This window comes from Notamacropus eugenii, chromosome 4 (assembly GCF_028372415.1).
Source record: "Notamacropus eugenii isolate mMacEug1 chromosome 4, mMacEug1.pri_v2, whole genome shotgun sequence".
Taxonomy (NCBI): Eukaryota; Metazoa; Chordata; class Mammalia; order Diprotodontia; family Macropodidae; genus Notamacropus; species Notamacropus eugenii.
In genome coordinates, this window is record NC_092875.1 from 262,270 (window position 1) to 283,568 (window position 21,299).

A 21,299-nucleotide genomic window follows, 5' to 3' on the forward strand; every position below is an offset into this window, starting at 1 on the left:
AATCTCAGCATTTCAATGAGTGGCATTTTAAGGTCTGTTTTTGTGGCAAGGTTGTGGTGGTCCATGATGGTTTCATGATGGAGTCTATTTTGCATGCCTGATGATGATGGTCTTCTAATAGCTTGCCTTCACTGCTGCAAGAATGTAACCCAAGTAAGATCTTGATTGGGTGATTTCAAACTTAATAAGGTGATTACAGGGTAGACCAAAAAAGAGAGGATGAGTCCAGTGCAGTGATAGACAGCCACTAAGGGTCTTTGCATGCCTGTGACCATTTGTACATGAATGTCTAACCTTCCTAGAAGATTGGAAACAATTTGATGTCAGGTTGAGAATCTAAAAGAATAAGTTGCACACAGTCAGAAGCAGTCAGAGTTTGAGGTTCTCACTGCATGATCCCCAAAAGCTGTGTATTCCTGATCATGACAGTTTAGAATCACTGCAAAAAGACATCTGTTAAGATTGAAACATGCACATACCTGATGTCCCAAAAGAAAAATGTCTTTGTAACTCAGTTGGACAATTATTTACTGCTTAAGGCGCCACTGACAAATTGTTAGCTCATATCCCTTGGACTGTTTTCTCAATCCTTGAAGGAGTTTGTGAACCTTGAAAGGGAAAGGTTGCAAGAGGACCAATAGTGAAGCATGCTGGCCACTTGGTGTATAAAAGGATGATCAACTCAGATTTCTTTATGAGATACATATTTTCAGACATGGTCAATCCATGCGTTTTTTTAAGATGAGTTTTGTAAAAGGCTTTTAATTTTCTTGTAGTGACCAGAGGTATTTAAAGATATTTTGAAAAAAGAAAAAAGTATCTCAGAAAATTAATGTGTCAGAGCACAATTCATTATGCCTCAGGTAAATGCAAAAAAAAGTGTTGGTAACCTGAGATAATGCAACAGATTGAAAGTGATCCCCAGGGAAATTACATTATGCTTACTGATAGGCTAGATCATGAAATAATTTGAGTATTTAGTATATGGACATCAAATGGCATTGTAGCTATGAAGAAAGGATTGAAGTAGAGATAACTTGTCAAGTACTCAGAGCAGGCCCACTTACAGGGTTCTGATTCGAGTCTCAGATGCTGGGATTTGGGTCAAGTTACTCAGCCATTCTGAGCTCATGCTCTGAGTTGTGAATGTGAAGAGAATGATGGCTCTACCTTTGTCACAGGTTTGTTTGAGGATAAGTTCTTTTGAAATTAAATAATCTTTCTCATGTGAACTAAGATCATTTCAAAATGATTTTTTCTGGCCTCTGAAGATGTTCCTCTTTGCCTGGGGAAATAAAAAGTAACTGAGTTTTTGTTCTGCCTATGGAGCAAAGGGAATATAAATATGTGTGTGTGTGTGTGTGTGTGTGTGTGTGTGTAGTGTCTGTTTGTTTTATTATTGATTTTTTTTTTCATAAGGAGAGATCAGAGTTGAAATGAAGGAAATTACTGCAGAGCTAAGCCTTTCTGTGGAAGAAACACACAAGCAAAGATTCATGAGTGATGGTGCCTCTTACTTCAGTTGGAGAGAAGTCTGCACAGCCCCAGAGAGTATCCACATTGCAGAGAAATATTATGATTGTAAACAATGTGGAAAGGTTTTTACAAAGAGGAAGTATCTTACTGCGCATCAGAGAATCCACACTGCAGAGAAACCTTATAAATGTTATCAGTGTGGAAAGACTTTTAAATGGAAGGATGGTCTTCGTCAACATCAGAGGATCCACACTGGAGAGAAACCTTATAAATGCAATCAATGTGGAAAGACTTTTACATGGAAGGATAGTCTTGTTAGACATGAGACTATCCATACTGGAGAGAAACCTTATGAATGTCATCAATGTGGAAAGGCTTTTATACAGAGGGCTTATCTTATTATACATCAGAGAGCACACACTGGAGAGAAACCTTACCAATGTAATCAATGTGAAAAGGCTTTTAGAGAGAAGAAATCTCTTATTGCACATCAGAGGATACACACTGGAGAGAAACTGTATGAATGTAATCAATGTGGAAAGACTTATATACAGAAGGACAGTCTTGTTGAACATCAGAGAATCCACACTGGAGAGAAACCTTATGCATGTAACCAATGTGGAAAGACTTTCAGATGTAGGAGGAGTATTGGTGAACATCACAAGACCCACAATGGAGAGAAACCATATGAGTGTGATCAATGTGGAAAGGCTTTTAGAGAAAGAAGAGGTCTTGCTCTACATCAGGCATTCCACACTGGAGAAAAACCTTATGAGTGCAATCAATGTGGAAAAGCTTTTACACGGAGAGATGGGTTTATTGTTCATCAGAGAATCCATACTGGAGAGAAACCTTATGAATGTAATCAGTGTGGAAGGACTTTTAAATGGTGTGCCAGTCTTATTCTACATCAGCGAATCCACACTGGAGAGAAACTTTATGAATGTACCCAATGTGGAAAGGCTTTTACACAGAGAGCCCATCTTACCAAACATCAGAGAATACACACTGGTGAGAAGCCTTATGAATGTGCTGAATGTGGAAAGACTTTTGCCCAGAAGTCCTCTCTTACTGTACATCAGAGAATCCACACTGGAGAGAAACCTTATGAATGTACCCAGTGTGGAAAGGCTTTTACACAGAGGAACAGTCTTAACCAACATCAGAAAATCCACACTGGAGAGAAACTTTAAGAAAGTGCTCATTTTTGTAAAGCCTTTAGGCTAAAGTGATTCCTTGTTTACCATCAGAGAATTCATGGGAGATATAGGAATCTTGTAACTGACCTGAATGACGAAAGGCATTGAAATGGTGAACAGAGCTTCTTAGCAGAAAATTCATTCTGGGTACAAGCCATCTGTGGACTCAATGTGTGAAGGCTTTTAGCCAGAGATCATCTCTTGTCTTTATAATGAAAAGAAACTTTATGAATGTCCTCTGTGGGTACAGGTATTTCTCTAGAACATGGAGGTTGCTGGTGAAGATTTTATTTTGTGTCTGACTAGAACAGAAAGGTGAGATAAGGAAGATAATTCCAGCCAACCCTCCCAGTTGCAAAACTAGAAAAGGAGGCAGTAGGCTGATAAACTGCAGAACTCTGTGAGAGTACACATCTGGATGTTCTCAGAAATAGAATGTCTTCAGTATAAAGAACAGCTTTCATGTAAACATGTCAACTGGGGAACAATCTTTGGTGAAGGGAAGGATTCAAATTTGTTTAATCAGGAGTATAAAAATGGGGGTACTTTAAGGGAATATTGTGTTTTTCCACAGGCCATCTATATGCATGTAGTCAGACTACATCCAGGCCACTACATATGACAGTCAAGAAACTTTTCATTAGCTGGAGATCATTTCTGCCTCCTGATTTTCATGACCCACTGATCTTGATGATGAGGCAGGGATTCCCCTGATGCACTTGAGGCAGAACAGAACAGTTGTGTGAACAAAGCACCCATCTTCAGCAGGCAAGAGCCTTTGCAATCTCTAGCTGCAAAGCTTCCCGTGGTTGCTTCTGCTCTGCCAGTCTGGATGGGAAATCTAAAGGAACTCAGTTCCATATCAGAGGCCTCTTGTCACAGGCTCTCCACAAATCAGTGATGGACTCAGGTCCTGGTGACAACACCCTCATCAGAGTGATGGTTTCCAGTTTAGAGACCAACAGGTTGGACATGAAGGAGTAATTCAAGAGGCATTGTGGAAGTCTCTGTGTTCTCTCATCAAGGCAAGTCAGAATAGTCTTGCTTTGCCAGAAAAGGCAAACCTTGATAGGAAGAAAGGTTTCTAATGAAATTCATTTGGATGCTAATGAGGACCCAAACCCACTTCTTATTCCCTTGTCACTGAATTGATCAGAAAATCTTGAGTTTGAAGGTGCTTCAGAGGCCATCTGGGCCAGACTCGTAGCTGCAGAGGCATCTCTTGAAATCATTTCTGCTCGAAGACCAGCCAGGAAAGCAGTCCATTATTAGGACACTGTTCATCATGCCACATTAAAATCTGCCTCTTGCAGCTTATTCTCATTGGTTCTAGGTCTTCCCTCTGTGGTCAAGCAGAACATGTGTGATTCATCTTAGACATGATAGCCTTTCAGGTATTTGAAGAGCATTTCCTGTTGCCCACCAAGTTTTCTGTTCTGTATAAGTTGCCTCAGTCCTTTCAATTCATTTGGCATGGTCTTTAATCCATCACATTCATAGTCCTTCATAGGATGTATTCCTGCTTGTCAGTGTCACTTGTTGATTATCTCCAGTTTATCATAAATAACAAATAGAAATAGATATCTTCTTTATCCATATTTAAGTGTCTGGAGATAGCTGCCAAAAGTGCCACCAAGCTGGAGTATAAATTACTTTGTAAAATCTTATACTTATGTAATCTGTTTTTGCTAACAATGGTGGAACCATAACTTTGGCACCCTAAAATCTGTCAGTTTTGGATGTGTTTATAGCTTAGTTAGAAATAGGGGAATTTCATGAATTATCTTGACCTTTGTCTTGCCGCTGGACTCTGATAACTGGAAGAGAGAGTGAGGTGGATGATTTTACACAGTTCTGCCTCACTTAAATCCAATTCATTTACAAAGCACCAAGCACAATCTCTGGGTGAAAAAGTTCAAAAGTTCAGTCTTCTCTCAGTTAAATGCAAAAGCTCTGTTTTCCTGTCAGCCACTTTTAATTGAAGATAAACCCTGAGCTAAGTTTAAAAGTGCAGGGCTCTCTTAAGATACTTTACTTCTAAAGGAATTATTGTCTCAGTACTAACTGCAGCTCACTTCATGTCAAGGAAGATTGTGATCTTCTCTACCTTTAACTTTCCTGATTCAGTTCTAGGCCACTGTTGTTATATTGTTTTCCCACTTTCAAACTTCTTTTCTTTGTTCTATTTTTTTCTTGAGTATGTATTTTTCACTGAAAAAAAATCATTTATAAATTAACATATGAAAGGCATATAAACACAAGTGTACATAAGCTAACGATAAAGGCCTACTTTTGTGAAAAGTGTGTGGTCTGTTGTTTCAAATATCTTTCGAATTCAGTGCAAAAACGTACCCCTGGCAACACTTAAAAAGGTAAAGGCAAGTTCAAAAAACCTAGTGATGGACAAACCTGCCTCTCCTGCTCCTGGATTTGGAGCTCCCTGGGGAAGTCATCAGTATTCTAATTTAGTTCATTCATGTTAACAGACAAACTGCTGTTGCTCAGACCTTTGTACCTTGATTGACTTGATTTTCTTTGTGACAATTAAGTCTTGTGGTGTAGAGACCAGCAATACAATCTCTCCTGAAGGAAGGCTTTAGCTTATAGAATCTTTGCATGGAAACCACTGTCATCAAATTGAACTTGATTATTTACAGTCCATCATGATGGTCTTGGCTGATTTGTTGTTGAAGCGTTTCAGTCCTATCTGACTCTTTATGACCCCATTTTCAAGGGAGAGGAGGTTCTGGGCAAGGATCTTGGAGTGATTTGTTATTTCCTTCTCCAGTTCATTTTACAAATAGGGAAAACTGAGTTAAACAGGGCTAAGTGACTTGACCAGGTTAACATAACTTTTGTCTGTAGATGGATTTGTACTCATGAAGTTGAGTCTTCCTGATTCCAAGCCCAGAACTATATGAACTATGGCATCAATTAATTGCTCTTAGTTTCACTTTACAGGAGCCTTTAAGTTGATAGAACATTTGGTGTTGTTGAGCCATTCAGTCATGCCCAACTTTTTGTGACCCCATGGACCATGGCAGGTCAGGCCCTTCTGTCCTCCCCTACTTCTCAAAGTCTGTCCAAGTTCATGTTCAGTTTTTCTGTGACACTATCTCATCCTCTGCTTTCCACTTCTCATTTTTCCTTCTATCTTTCCCAACATCAGGGTCTTTCCTAATGAATCCTATGTTCTCTTTATGTCCCAAAATATTTCAGCTTCAATGCTTGACCCTCCAGTGAATAGCCTGAATTAATTTCTTTTGTATTGCTTCATGTTACCTTTTTTGCTATCAGAGGGACTTTTCAAAATCTTCTACAGAAGCACAATTTAATTTAATTCTGTAGTGCTCAGCTTTCCTTATACTCCAGCTCTGACAGCCTTACTACTGGAAGACCCAAAGCTTTCACTGTATGGCCTTGTGTTGGCAAGGTGATTTCCCTGCTTTTAAGGTGTTGTCCAGATTTGCATAACTTTTCTTTGAAGGGAGAGGCATCTTTCAATTTCATGGCTGCAGTAATCATCTGCAGTGGTCTTTGAGCCCAAGGATATTACCTCCGACCCTTCTTTCATTTCTTTTCCCTCTGGTTTCCAGGAAGTGACAGGACTAGTTGCCAAGATCTTACTATTCAGGCTTAATGCAGGAATAACACATAGTTAGGTATAGACAATTATCATACCTTCAAGAAAGCAGAGGTAAAGGAAATAAAAGAAGGGGGGAGGGAATGATAGCAAACACTTTTGAGGAGGGGCAGGATAAAAGGAGAGAATGGAGTAAATGGTGGATGGAATGGGATTGTGTGGATGGAAATGTAGTTAGTCTTTTAGTTAGTCTTTTACAACATGACTATTTTGGAAGTGTTTTGCATGACTGCACATGTATAACCTATACCAAATATCTTGCCTTCTCAATGAAGGGGGTTTGGGAAGTTGGGAGGGAGAGAATTTGGAACTCAAAGTTTTTTAAATGAATATTAAAAATTGTATTTACATGTAACTGGTGAAATAAGATACACAGGGCATAGAAATCTATCTTACTCTACAGGAAAATACAAGGGGAAAGGGGATAAAAGAAAGGAGGGAAGATTGGGGGAGGGGAGTAGTAAGAAGTAAAACACTTGGAGGATGGACAGGGTGAAAGGAGAGAATATGATAAATGGAAGAATTACCAATAGTTACTGAGGAAAAAAAATTGAAGCAAATTTCTCTGCAAAAAGGGTTCATTTCTCAGACAGATAGAGAACTCTTGAATTTAAAAAAATAAGAGTCATGCCCCAAATGATAAATAAACAAAAAGATAGGATCAGTTTTCAGATGAAGTAATTAAAACTGTGTATAAACATGAAAAAATAATTCTAACTCACTGTTGATTGCAGAAGTTCTCATTAAAACAATTCTGAGACACTACCTCATTTCTATTAGATTGGCTAATAAGATAGGAAAGGTAAATGACAAACGTTGGAGGGGATGTGGGAAAAATGAGACATTAATACATTGTTGTCAGAGTTGTGAACAGATTACACCATTCTGTAGAGCAATTTGGAGTTGTTCCCAAAGGGCTTTAAAGCCATGCATACTCTTTGAATTAGCAATACCACTACTAGGCCTGTGTCCCAAAACAGATAAAAACAAAAAAGAAAAGGACATATATACACAAAAATGTTTACAGGAGCTCCTTCATAGGGGTAAATAATTAGAACTTGATGGGATGCCTATCAATTGGGGAATGGCTGAACATAATGGAACACTGTTGTGCTATAAGAAATGCTGAACAGGCAGACTTCAGAAAAACCTAGAAAGACTTATATGAACTGATGCTGAGTGAAGTGAACAGAACTGACTGATTTTGATAGACTTAGCCCTTCTCAGCAATGCAAGGACCTAAAATATTTACAAAGGACTAATGATGCAAAATGTCATCCATATGCAGAGAAAAAGAGTTGGAACACAGAGTGAAGCAAACTATTTTCTTTTCTTGTTTTATTTTCTTTTTCTCATTTTTTCTCCCATTCACTGTAATTCATCTATGGAATATGACTAATGTGAAAGTGTGTTTAATGGTATGTGTAGAGCCCATATAAAATTGCATGCCATCTTGGGGAATGAGGGGTAAAGGCAAGAGAAGAAAATTTAAATATTGTGGAAGTGAATGTTGAAAACTGAAAACAAATAAGTTAATAAATTTGGGGGAAGAAAGAAATGATGAGCAGGCTGACTTCAAAAAAACCTAGAAAGACCTCTATGAATTGATGCTGAGTGAAGTGAGCAGAACCAGGAAAACACTGTACACAGTAACAGCCACTACATTCATATACCACAATTTATTCAGCCATCCCTGATAGATGGGCATCCTCCAATTTCCAGTTCTTGGCCACCGCAAAAAGAGCCACTATAAATATTTTTGTACATGTGGGTTCTTTTCCCATATGTATGATCTCTTTGGGATATAGCCCTAGAAGTAGTATTGCTGGGTCAAAGGATATGCACATTTTTATAGCCCTTTAGGCATCATTCCAAATTGCTCTCCAGAATCGTTGGATCAGTTCACAACTCTACCAACAATCAATTAGTGTTCCAATTTTCCCACATCTCCAACATTTATTATTTTCTTGTTTTCTCATGTTAGCCAATCTGATAAGTGGGGTTTGGTACCTGAGAGTTATTTTGATTTGCATTTCTGTAATCAATAGTGATTTAGCCCATTTTTTTCATATGACTATACATTATATAGCTTTAATTTCTTCCTCTGAAAGCTGCAGGTTCATATCCTTTGACCATTTATCAACTGGGGAATGACTTATATTCTTGTAAATTTGATCTAGTTCTCTATATATTTCACAAATGAGACCTTTATTAGAGATACTAGTTGTAAAAATTCTTTGCCATTTTTCTGCTTCCCTCCTAATCTTGGTTGTGTTGTCTTTGTTCCTGCAAAAGCCTTTCAGTTTAATGTAATCAAAATTATCCATTTTGCATTTTGTAACATTCTCCATCTTTGTTTGGTCAGAAATTCCTCCGTTCTCCATAAATCTGACATATTCTATTCCTTTCTCGTCTAATACGTTTATAGTATTAGGCTTTATATCTAAATTGTGTACCAATTTGGATATTATTTTGGTGCCAGTCATTGGTCTGTGTTCTGTTTCTGTCATACTATTTTCCAGTTTTCCCAGCAGTTTTTGTCAAATGCTGAGTTGTTATCCTAGAAGCTGGGGACTTTGGGTTTAGCAATAAGTAGATGACTATAATCTTTGCTTACTGTGTGTTGTGTACCTAACCTATTCCACTGATCTACCCCTCTGTTTCTTAGCCAGTGTCAAGTAATTTTGATGATTGCTGTTTTATAGTACAATGTAAGATCTGGTATGGCTAGGCCACCATCCCTAGCATTTTTTTCATTAATTGTCTATATATTTTGAATCTTTTTTTCTTCCAGATTATTTTTGTTATTATTTTTCTAGCTCTATAAAATAAATTTTTATTAGTTTGATTGGTATGGCACTAAATAAGTAAATTAATTTAGGTAGAATTTTTATTTTTATTATATTAGTTGGCCTACCCAAGAGAAACTGATGTTTTTCTAATTTAGTTAGATCTGACTTTATTTGTGTGAAAAGTGTTTTGTAATTGTATTCATATAGTTCCTGCATTTCTTTTGGCGGGTAGACTCCCAAATATTTTATGAGGTCTACAATAACTTTAAATGGAATTTCTCTTTGTATCTCTTGCTGTTGGGTTTTGTTAGTTTTATATAGAAATGCTGGTGATTTAGGGTTATTTTTTAGGGTATTGGTTTATTTTCTACAGGATTCTCTAAGTATATCATCAGATCATCTGCAAAGGGTGATAGTTTTCTTTCTTCTTTGCCTATTATACTTCCTTTAATTTCCTTTTCTTCTTATGTTGCTAAAGCTAACATTTCTAGTACCATAATGAATAACAGTGGTGATAATACACATCTTTGTTTAACCTCCATTCTTATCAGACATGTTTCTAGTATATCCCCATTGCCTCCACCAGGATGGTGGAGTAAACAGTAAGTAAGCACCCTAGATACACACCAACCAACTCCAGCTCAACCCCAGGTAAGCTCCAGCATTAAAAAAGCTTCCAGAGGCCAGAAACAGAGACCCTGGCACACAAAGCCAGTAACCAGGCCCCTAGTCCCCAGCAAAAGAAGTATGGGACAGAGACCTCTGTGTCCCAGAAGCAGAGATCCACTTTAAAAGCCAGAAAAGGGGCAAACACCATTAGCAAAGTGCAGCTTAGAAAAGCAACAACTGGAGTATGGAGCCAAGATGGCAGAGTAGAAGCAAGGACCAGCTAGAGCTCTGCCTCCAAACCCCTCAAAAAACCTGTAAAACAATGACTCTAAACAAATCCTAGACCAGCAGAAGCCACAAAATGACAGACTGAAGCAAATTGTCAGGCCAAAATAATCTTCAAGGGACTATCTCAACAGGCTGGGAGCAGAGCACCACTCAGCATGGGTCACAGGAGCATGCACAGAGCCTTAGGGGACTGAATTGCTGGCAGCTGCTGTGGATTCCAGACTTCTCAACCCGCAAATACTAAGGACAGCTTCAAAGGTCAGTGGGAAGGCTCTCTCACCTACCTGAGCAGGGACCATGGTCTACCCTCAACCCCAGGGCAGCTGCAGCCACTGCTGACATGGAGGTTGCTTCTGGAGCCCTCAACTTAATAAAATTCAAAAGTCAAGTAATTGGCTGGGAAAACGAGCAAACATGAAAAACAAACAGACTATAGATTTTTGCTTTCTTGGTGAAGGGATATTTTCTTATGTCATTGTTGATGGCAAAGATCAAAACATACAGCCAAAAGAAAACAACAAAACCAAAGTCCCTGCATCTAAAGCCTCTAAGAAAAATAGGAATTGATCCCAGGAAATGGAAAAGTCCAAAAAGGATTTTGAAAATCAAACAAGAGAAGTAGAGGAATAATTGGGAAAAGAAATGAGAGTGATGCAAGAAAATAATGAAAAATGGGTCACCACCTTGCTAAAGGAAACCCCCAAAAATGTTGAAGAAAATAACATCTTTAAAAACAGACTAAGCCAAACAGCAAAAGAGGTTCAAAAAGCCAATGATGAGAATGCCTTAAAAGGCAGAATGGGCCAAATGGAAAAACAGGTTGAAAAGTAAACTAAGGAAAACATTCTTTTAAAAATTAGAACAGAGCAAATGAAAACTAATGACTCTGTGTAATCAAGAAATTATGAAACAAAACATAAATAATCAAAAAATAAAAGACTGTGCAGTATCTCCTGGGAACAAACAACTGACCTGGAAAATGGATCCAGGAGAGCTAACTTAAAAGTTATTGGACTACCTGAGAGCTATGATCAAAAACAGAGCTTAGACATCATGTTTCAAGAAATTATCAAAGAAAATAGCCCTGATATTTTATTTTTTAATAGTTTCATTTATTTATTTTGAGATTTCAGCATTCATTTCCACAAAATTTTGAGTTCCAATTTTTGACCCCATCTCTCCCCTCCCCCCATTCCATAATACCTTGCATTCTGATTATCCCTTCCCTCAATGTGCCCTCCCTTCTATCACATTCCAGCCTTCCCTTTTCCCCATCTTCTCTCTTTTCTTGTAGGGCAAGATAAATTTCTATACCCCATTACCTATATTTCTTATTTCCCAGTTATATGCAAGAACAATTCTCAACATTCGTTTCCAATATTTAGAATTTCAACTTCTCTCCCTTCCTCCCTGCCCACCCATACCTACTGAGAAGGCAAGCAATTCAATACAGGCTATATATGGGTCATTTTGCAAGACGTCCATAGTAGTCATGTTGTATAAGACTAACTATATTGCCCTCTATCCTTCCCTGTGCCCCCATTTTTTCTATTCTCTCATTTGACCTTATGCCTTCCCAAAAGTGTTTACTTCTAGTTACTCCCTTCTCCCATTTGCCCTCCCTTCTATCATCCCCCTCACCTCACTTGTAACCTTCTCCCCTACTTTCCTGCCATGTAAGACAGATTTTCATACCAAATTGAGTGAGCATGTTATTCCCTATTTAAGCCATATGTGAAGAGAGTAAGATTCACTTTTCCCCTCTCACCTCCTCCCTTTTCTCCTCCATTGAAAAAGATTTTTTCTTATCTGTTTTATGAATGATAGACGGCCCCAGTCCATTTCTCCCTTTCTCCTCCCATTATTTTCCTCTCTCATCCCTTAATTTTATTTTACTTGTATTATGGATATCATCTCTTCTAATTCAACTCAACCTGTACTTCTGTCTATGTGTGTGTGTGTGTGTGTGTGTGTGTGTGTGTGTGTGTGTATTCCCTCCACCTACCCAAATACTGAGAAAAGTCTCAAGAGTTACAAATATTATCTTTCAATGTAGGAATGTAAACAGTTCAGCTTTAGAAAGTCCTTTATGATTTCTCTTTCCTGTTTGCCTTTTCATGTTTCTTTTGAATCTTGTGTTTGAAAGTCATTCTGGTCTTTTCATCCAGAATGCTTGAAAGTCCTCTATTTCATTGAATGACCATTTTTTCCCCTGAAGTATTATACTCAGTTTTGCTGGGTAGGTGATTCTTGGTTTTAGTCGTAGTTCCTTTGACTTCTGAAATATCATATTCTATTGCTTTCAATTCCTTAATGTAGAAGCTGCTGCATCTTGTGTTATCCTGATTGTATTTCCATAGTATTCAAATTCTTTCTTTCTGGCTGCTTGCAATATTTTCTCCTTGACCTGGGAACTCTTGGATTTGACTACAATATTCCTAGGAGTTTTTCTTTTTGGGTCTCTTTCAGGAGGTGATCTGTGGATTCTTTCAATGTTTATTTTGCCCTCTGGTTCTAGGATATCAGGACACTTTGCCTTGATAATTTCATGAAAGATGATGTCTAGGCCCTTTTCTTGATCATGGCTTTCCGATAGTCCCATAATTTTTAAATTTTCTCTCCTGGATCTATTTTCCAGGTCAGCTGTTTTTCCAATGAGATATTTCACATTATCGTCTACTTTTTCATTCTTTTGGTTTTGTTTTATAATTTTTTGGTTTCTCATAAAATCATTAGCTTCCCTGAACTCCACTCTCATTTTTTTTAAATTAATTTATTTAACTTTTAACATTCATTTTCACAAAATTTTGTGTTCCAAATTTTCTCCCCATTTATCCCCTCCCCCCACCCCAAAACACCGAGCATTCTAATTGCCCCTATCACCAATCTGCCCTCTCTTCTATCATCCCTCTCTTCCCTTGTCCACATCTTCTCTTTTGCCCTGTAGGGCCAGATAACTTTCTATACCCCTTTACCTGTATTTCTTATTTCCTAGTAGCAAGAACAGTACTCCACAGTTGTTCCTAAAACTTTGAGCTCCAACTTCTTTTCATTCCTCCCTCCCCACCCATTCCCTTTAGAAAGCAAGCAATTCAATATAAGCCATATCTGTGTAGTTTTGCAAATGCCTTCCATAGTAGTCATGTTGTGTAAGACTAGCTATATTCCCCTCCATCCTATCCTGCCCCCCATTGCTTCTCTTTTCTCTTTTGATCCTGTCCCTCCCCAATAGTGTTGACTTCAAATTGCTCCCTCCTCCCATTGCCCTCCCTTCCATCCTCCCCCCCACCTTGCTTATCCCCTTTTCCCCCACTTTCCTGTCTTGTAAGATAGGTTTTTATACCAAAATGTGCGTGCATTTTATTCCTTCCTTTTCCACTCTCATTTTTAAAGAACTCTTTTGTTCAGTGAGCTTTTGAAGCTCCTTTTCTGTTTGGCTAATTCTGCTTTTTAAAGTCTTCTCCTCACTGGCTTCTTGGACCTCTTTTCCCAGTTGAGTTAGTCTATTTTTAAAGGTGTTATTTTCCTCAGCATTTTTTGTTTCTCCTTTAGAAAGCTTTTCAAGCTGTTCTATGGCCTGAGCCCATTTCATATTCATTTTGGAGGTACTGGAGGCAGAAGCCTTGACTTACTTTGACAGTGTACATTGTTCTTCCTCATCTGAAAGAATGGAAGGAGATACCTGTTCACCAAGAAAGTAACCTTCTATGGTCTTATTTTCTTTTAACTTTTTTGGGCATTTTCCCAGCCAGTTACTTGACTTCTGAATCCTTTGTCAAAAGGAGGGTCCTAGTGCTCCTCCTACCCCCAGGACTGTGCTCAGGGCTGAGATGCAGATCAGCTGCTCAATTCCCCCAGGGGCTTTAAGCAGGGGCAGGGCTGCCACTGAAGGCTGAGGTTCTGATCCCCGTATCAATTCCCCCAGAGGCTTTAAACTGAGCTGCTGGGACATTGGACCTAGTCTGCTGCTGAGGCCACTGTAGGCAGCTGCTGCCCACTGCTGCTGCTGCTGCTGCCTCTGCCACAATCTGGGGGCAGTGCTGGGGGGATCCCTCTCCCCTCTCATCCAGCTGGGAAAGCCCTCCCACACTGACCTTTGTAGCTTTCTTTGTCACTTGTGGGTTTAGCGATCAGGGGCCCTCTCTACTGGGGATTCTGCCCCAGAGGCTTGTTTTAGTCCTGTTCCTCCCCATGGTGCACAGCCAGGCCTGGACTCCACTCCACTCAGCATCCTGTGGGATAGGCCTTTCCTGTTGGCCTTCCAGGTTACCTTTGGCTGGAAATCTCTTTCACTCCATCATTCAGTGACTTCTGCTGCTCTAGAATTTGTTGAGAGTCATTTTTACAAGTATTTTTTTAGGCTGTGGGGGAAGAACTAGAGTATGTGGATCTTTCTGCTCCACCATCGTGGCTCTGCCTCTTGCCCTGATATTTTAGAACCAGAGGTTAAAATACAAATGGAAAGTATCCATTGATCACCTCCTGAAAGAGATGCCAGAAGGAAGACTCTAGGAATATTGTAGCTAAATTCCAGGTCAAGGAGAAAATATTATAAGCAGCCAGGAAGAAATAATTAAAGGACTGTGGAAACACAACCAGAATAGCACAGGATTTAGCAGGTTCTACACTAATTTATGAGAGATTTTTCCAGAGATCAAAGGTGATAAGATTAAAACTAAGAATCACCTACCCAGAGAAACTGTATTACACTTCAAGGGGGGAAATGGAACATCAATGAAATAGAAGACTTCCAAGTATTCTTGTTGGAAAGACCAGAGGTGAATGAAAAAATTGACTTTCAAATACAAGAATCAAGAGAAGCATGAAAAAGTAAACAAGAAAAAGAAACTATAATGGACTTAATAAATTTGAACTATTTACATTCCTACATGGAAAGATGATATTTGTAACTCATGAGACTTTTTTCAGTATTAGAATAGTTGGAGGGAACATGTGTGTGTGTATGGAGAGAGAAGGGGGGGGGCACAGGGTGAGCTGAATATGAAGGGATGATATCTAAAAATTAGATTTGGGTGAGTAGAAGCTAATAACTCCATAATGCATCCAGAATCACTCAAATAAAATCTAAGGAATGAAAAAATAGAAGAAAATGTAGAATATCTCATTGGAAAAGCAATTGACTTTGAAAATACATCCTGGAGAGATAATTTAAAAATTATTGGCCTACTGAAAAGGCATGATGAGAAGAAGAGCCTGGCCAGCATCGTCCAAAAAATCATCAAGGAAAACTTCCCTCAGATCCTAGAACCAAAGGTCAAATAGTCATTGAAAGAATTCACTGATCACCTCCTGAAACAGATCTCAAATTGAAAAGGCCAAGGAATATTGTAGCTGAATTCCAAAATTTACAAGGCAAGGAGAAAATAATGCAAGCAGCCAGAAAGAAACAGTTCAAATATCATGGAACTATGGTCAGGATCATGCAGGACCTTGCAGTTTCTGCATTAATAGATCAGAGGGTTTGGAATATTATATTCCCTAAGGCAAAGGAGCATGGATTACAACCAAGGATCAACTACCCACCAAAACTGAGCATAATCTTTCAGGCAAGGATATGGACATTCATTGAAAAAGGGGACTTCCAGACCTTCCTGATGAAAAGACCAGAGCTCAGTGGAAAATTTGGTCATCAAATACAAGATTCTAGAGAGGTATTTAAAAAGTGGAGAGGAAAGAAAAAGAACGAAAATCATCTTGTACAATTAGGGCAAACTGTTTACATCCCTACATGGAAAAATGAAACTTGTAAATAATGAGAATTATATATTTATTATGTTTAAGAGGGATGTGCTAGACAGAGGGTGTGTGTATAAATTAACTGATATGATGATAAAAAAGTAATTAAGGGGTGGAAAGGGATTGGAATGGGAAAAGAGGAAAGGAAGAAGCAGACAAGGGTAAACTGCATCACATGAAGAGGCACAAAAATATAGTAGAAGGAAATAATGGGATGGAGAAGACCATTGTTTGAACTTTACTCTCATTGGATTTGGTTCAAGGAGGGAATAACATACTCACTTAAGTATGGAAATCTAACTTGCCCTACAGGCAGTAGAAGGGGAAAGGGAAAAGAAAAAGAAAAGGGTGGTTAGAAAGGAGGGAAGAAGTAGTTAAGGGAAAAGGGAAAGAAAAGAGAGGAAAGATTGAGGGAGACAGTGGTCAAAAGCAAAATTTTTGAGGAGGGAAAGGGAAATGGCAAAATAAAAACATAAGGGTGGGGAGAAATAGGATGGAGAGAAAGACATAGATCATAATCACAACCATGAATATGAATGGAATGAACCCTCCTATAAAATGGAGACAGATAGCAGAACGGATTAAAAAGCATAATTCTGCAATATGTTCTTTACAAAAAGCACATTTGAAACAGGGATACTCCCATGGTAAAGGTAAAAGGCTGGAGTAGAATGTATTATGCTTCAGGTGAATGAGAAAACCAAGAGTAGCAGTCCTAATCTCACAGAAACCAAAAGCAAAAATAGATCCAATTAAAAGAGATAAGGAAGGAAACCATATCCTGCTAAAAGGCACCATAGATATTGGAGTTGGTTGTTGTCCTTTATCTTCCAAAAGCACCAAAATGACATCGCCATGATAAAGTGAAATTTCAGTGTGTCCAACTGTGTCTAATCAGACCAACGCAAGCTTGTAATGGTCTACCACAGGTTGGGCACAGATACTCCATGTGAGTATTTCGGTTGGATTTCCCAAATTTGCGCATCCTGCATTTACTCTTTGCTGTCTCAATTCTGCTTTGCTCAGACAGCACAGCACCTTTCCTTATGTGGGTATGCCATACTGAGCTATCTTTTGCCAGTGTCTTCCATGTTGCACAGTCAACTCCAAAGTTCTTGAGAGAGACATTTTGAGTGTCCTTGTATCCTTTCTTCTGGCCAGCATGTGATTGCATACCCCATGTGAGTTACCATAAAATAATCTCTTTGGCAAGTGTACATTTTGCATTCCAACAATGTGGCCATCAGAGTGGCACTCTCTGGACCATAGTTTGAATACCTGGCAGTTCAATTCGAGCAAGGTCTTCAGTGTCTGGTACCTTATCCTGAATCTTCGTAAGACAGTTTAAATGAAAGTGATTCCGTTTCCTGGCATGGAGCTGGTTGACTGTCCATGTTTCACAAGCATATAACAATGAGGTCAGCACAACAGCTCTGTAGACCTTCAGTGTGGTAGTCAGTTTAATACCTCTTCTCTCCCAAACTTTTCTTTGAAGCCTCCCAAAAACTGAGCTAGCTCTGGCAACGAGTGCATCAACCTCATTGTCAATGTGTACATCCCTGGAAAGTACACTACCAAGGTAAGTGAACTTATCCACAGCATTCAAAACTTCTCCATTTGTTGTAACTGATTGTTCCACATATGGATGGTGTCCTGGTGGCTGATGGAGTACTCACGTTTTCTTAGTACTAATTATTAGGCCAAAATGAGCACAGGCAGCAGAGAATTGATCCATACTTTGTTGCATCTCAGCTTCAGAGGCTGCATTGAGTGCACAATCATCTGCAAACAGAAAATCATGCACCAACACTCCCTCCACTTTCGTCTTGGCTTGTAGCCTTTTCAAATTGAAGAACTTACCATCAGTATGGTAATTGACCTTGATGCCGTGTTCATCGTCATTGAAAGCATTTGTCAACATGGCTGAAAACATCATGGGAAAAAAGCATGGGAGCAAGCACACAGCCCTGTTTCACTCCATTAGGGACTAGAAAGGCACAAGATCATTGTCCACTATCCAGAACCCAGGCATACATGCCATCTGAAATTGATGTACAATATTGATGAACTTTTCCAGGCAACCAAATTTTGACATAATTTTTCATAAACCCTCATGACTAATAGTGCCAAAGGCCTTGGTCAGATCTACAAACATTGTGTACAGATCTCTGTTTTGCTTCTGGCATTTCTCCTTGAGTTGTTGGCAGCAAGCACCATATCAAGTGTTCCTCAGCCATTTCTGAAGGCACACTGGCCCTCAGGTATATGACCATCTTCCAGGTGAAGAATGAGCCTATTAAGAAGGACTCTAGCAAGAATTGTGCCAGCAATGAGTAAGAGAGAGATCCACCTGTGATTGTCACAAAACAATCTATTCCCTTTTTCTTTATAGAGATGGACAATGGAGGCATCCTTAAACTCCTGGTGGATAACCTCCTCTTGCCATATAACCTGGAAATTTTCTGTCATCTTTTGTTTGAGCAGTGGTCCCCCTACCTTGTAAATCTCAGCTGGAATAGAATCAGCACCAGGTAATTTGCCATATGAAAGGAGCATAATGGCCCTCAAACCTCTTCTTCAGTTGGAAGTTCAGCTGAAAAATTATTGACTTCAACCTGAGGTAAACAGACAATGGCCTCAGCATTGATTGATGATGGTCTGTTGAGAACACTATGGAAGTGTTGAGCCCATCTCTCTAGGATCACGTCCTTATCACTAATCAGTGTGGCTCCAACAGCACTGAGTAGTTGCAATGCAATATAGGTTTTTGGTCCATAAATATCATTCAGGGGTAAATAACATAAAAGTACTTTGGATTGTTACTATCAGCATAAAACTGAATTTCATCTGCCTTCTTACTGTGCCAGGAATCCTGCATCTCTCTAAGCTTTACTTGTACTTTGTTTTTGATGGAATTAAATGCTGTCTTCTTAGAGGTGGATGAACTATCTTCCTGGTAAATCCCGTGGAGTTCTTGTTTTTCATTTAGCAGCTTCTGAATTTCCCCATCATTTTCATCAAACCAGTCTTGGTGTTTGTGAGTGTTCTGACTCAGAAGAGCAAATGCACTGCTGTATATCAAATCTCTTAAAGCTGCCCACTCTTTTTCTGCTCCACTGTTGCGAAGTGTGTGTTGGCTCAACTTTCTGTCCAAAGCGTGCAAACACTCAGAGAAGAGCTCTAATTTGTTGATGTTAATTCTTTTGGTAGTCATTTTGCCTTGGGGGTGGCACTTTTGATGAATGCTAATTCAAGTCTATGATCAGTCCAGCACTGTGTACCACACATTGTCTTTATCACTCCCACATTTTGTCTGTCTCTTCTCCTTACAATCACATAGTCTATATGATTGTAAGATAATGAAGTAATACCATTACTAAATATATACACCAAGGGTATAGCATCTACAATTTTAGAGGAGAAGTTTAAGGGAGTTACAGAAAGAAATAGAGAGCAAAACTGTACTAGTAGGGGACCTCAACCTCCCCTTCTCTGAACTTGATAAATCCAACCTCAAAATAAATAAGAAAAAAGTTAAGTAGGTGAATAGAATTTTAGGAAAGTTAGATATGGTAGACTTCTGGAGAAAAATTGAAGGGGGATAGAAAGAAATATACCTTTTTCTCAACAGTACATGGCACAAACACACAAAAACTGACCATGTAATAGGGCATAAGAACTCACAATTCAGTGCAGAAAGGTAGAAATAGGAAATGCATCCTTCTGAGATCATGATACAATAAAAATTATATATAGTAAAGGGCCATGAAAAGATGGACTAAAAATTAAATAGCAACTAATCTGAAAGAATGAATGAGTCAAGGAACAAATCATAGAAACAATCAGTCACTTCCTCCAAGAGAATGACAATAATGAGGCAACATACAAAATTTATGGAATACAACTAAATTGGTTCTTAGGGAACGTTGTATGTCTCTGAATGCTTACATGAATAAAATAAAGAGATGTATGAATTGGCCATGCAACTGAAAAAGCTAGAAAAAGAACAAATTAAAAATCCTCAATTAAATAACAAATTAGAGATACTGAAAACCAAAGGAGAGATTAATAAAAATTGAAATTAACAAAATATTGAACTAATAACACTAAGAACAGGTTTTATGGGAAAAAACAATAAAATTGATAAATCCTTGGTCAATTTGAATTTTAAAAAAAGAAAAAAAAACAAATTACCAGTATCAAAAAATGAAAAAGGCGAATTCACCACCAAACAAGAGGAAATAAAAAGAATAATTATGAATTATTTTTCCCAACTGTATGTCCATAAATTTGACAACCTTAGTGAAATGGATGAATAGTTACAAAAAAATAAATTGCCCAGATTAACAGAAGAGAAAGTAAAATACTTAAATAACACAATCTCAGAAATAGAAATTGAATAAGCCATCAATGAACTCCTTAGGAAAAAAACCTCTAGGGTCAGATGGAATCACAAGCAAAGTATATCAGACATTTAAAAAACAACGAATTCCAATACTGTATACACTATTTGGGAAAATTGGCAAAGAAAGAGTCCTACCAGTTTTGTTTTGTTTTGTTTTGTTTTTTTATGATACAAATATGGTACTCTTACCTAATCTGGGAAGAGTCATAGCAAAGAAAGAAAATTATACACCAAGTCTCCTAATGAATGTAGATGCAAAATTTTTAAATAAAATATTGTATATTGTATATGTATATTATGTACATAATATATATAATAGAATGTCAATAAAATATTAGCAAAACAATTACAGCAACTAATCAAAGAATAATATACTTTCATCAAGTAGGATTTAATACCAGGAATGCAGGGTTAGCTCAATATTAAGAAAAGTATCAGGATAATTGATCATATCAACAACAAAACTACCAGAAACTATACGATTATCACAATAGATGAAGAAAAAGCTTCTGACAAAATGCAACATCCATTTCTATTAAAAACACTAGAGAGCATAGGAATAAATGGAACTTTCCTTAAAATGATAAGTAGCATCTACCCAAAGTGATCAGCAGGCATTTTAAGTAGTGGGGTAGAAGCATGTCCAGTAAGTTCAGGGGTGAAACAAGGATGTCCATTATCACCACTGTTATTCAATATGGTATTAGAAATGTTAGCTTCAGCAATAAGAGAAGAAAATAAAACTGATGGAATTAGAATAGGCAGAGAAGGAACTAAGTTATCACTCTTTGCAGATGATACGATGATATACATAGAGTATCCTCTTACTGTCTTGTTCCTTGCTTTACCCACACCTCTAATATCACCTTAACTTTCCCCCACACTCTTAATCTTATTCTATACACACTTCCAAAAACCTTCCAAACCTATCCCCTAGTTTTCTTACCCTTCTGCAAGTTCGGTAGACTTCTAAACCTCTTCAGATATATATGTTGTTTCTTCTTGAACCCAAATGAAAATAAGTTTCCAATACTACCAGCCTTCCCCACCAACCTGTTTCCTCTGTATTATTAGCTCTTCCTTCCATGCCCTGTTTCTGAGATAATTGCTCCTTTTTACCTGTTCCTACC

General features: G+C 38.2%; 1 protein-coding gene across 1 annotated transcript in view; it reads left to right on the plus strand.

Moving 5' to 3' along the window:
* The window catches only part of LOC140502777 (uncharacterized), a 70,537-nt gene extending 51,812 nt beyond the window's left edge, over window positions 1–18,725 (plus strand). The window contains 1 exon segment of the mRNA XM_072606774.1: window positions 1,569–18,725. Coding sequence (XP_072462875.1) covers window positions 1,569–2,669 — 1,101 coding nt within the window. The 3' untranslated portion in view covers window positions 2,670–18,725.
* The last annotated feature ends 2,574 nt before the right edge of the window (window positions 18,726–21,299 follow it).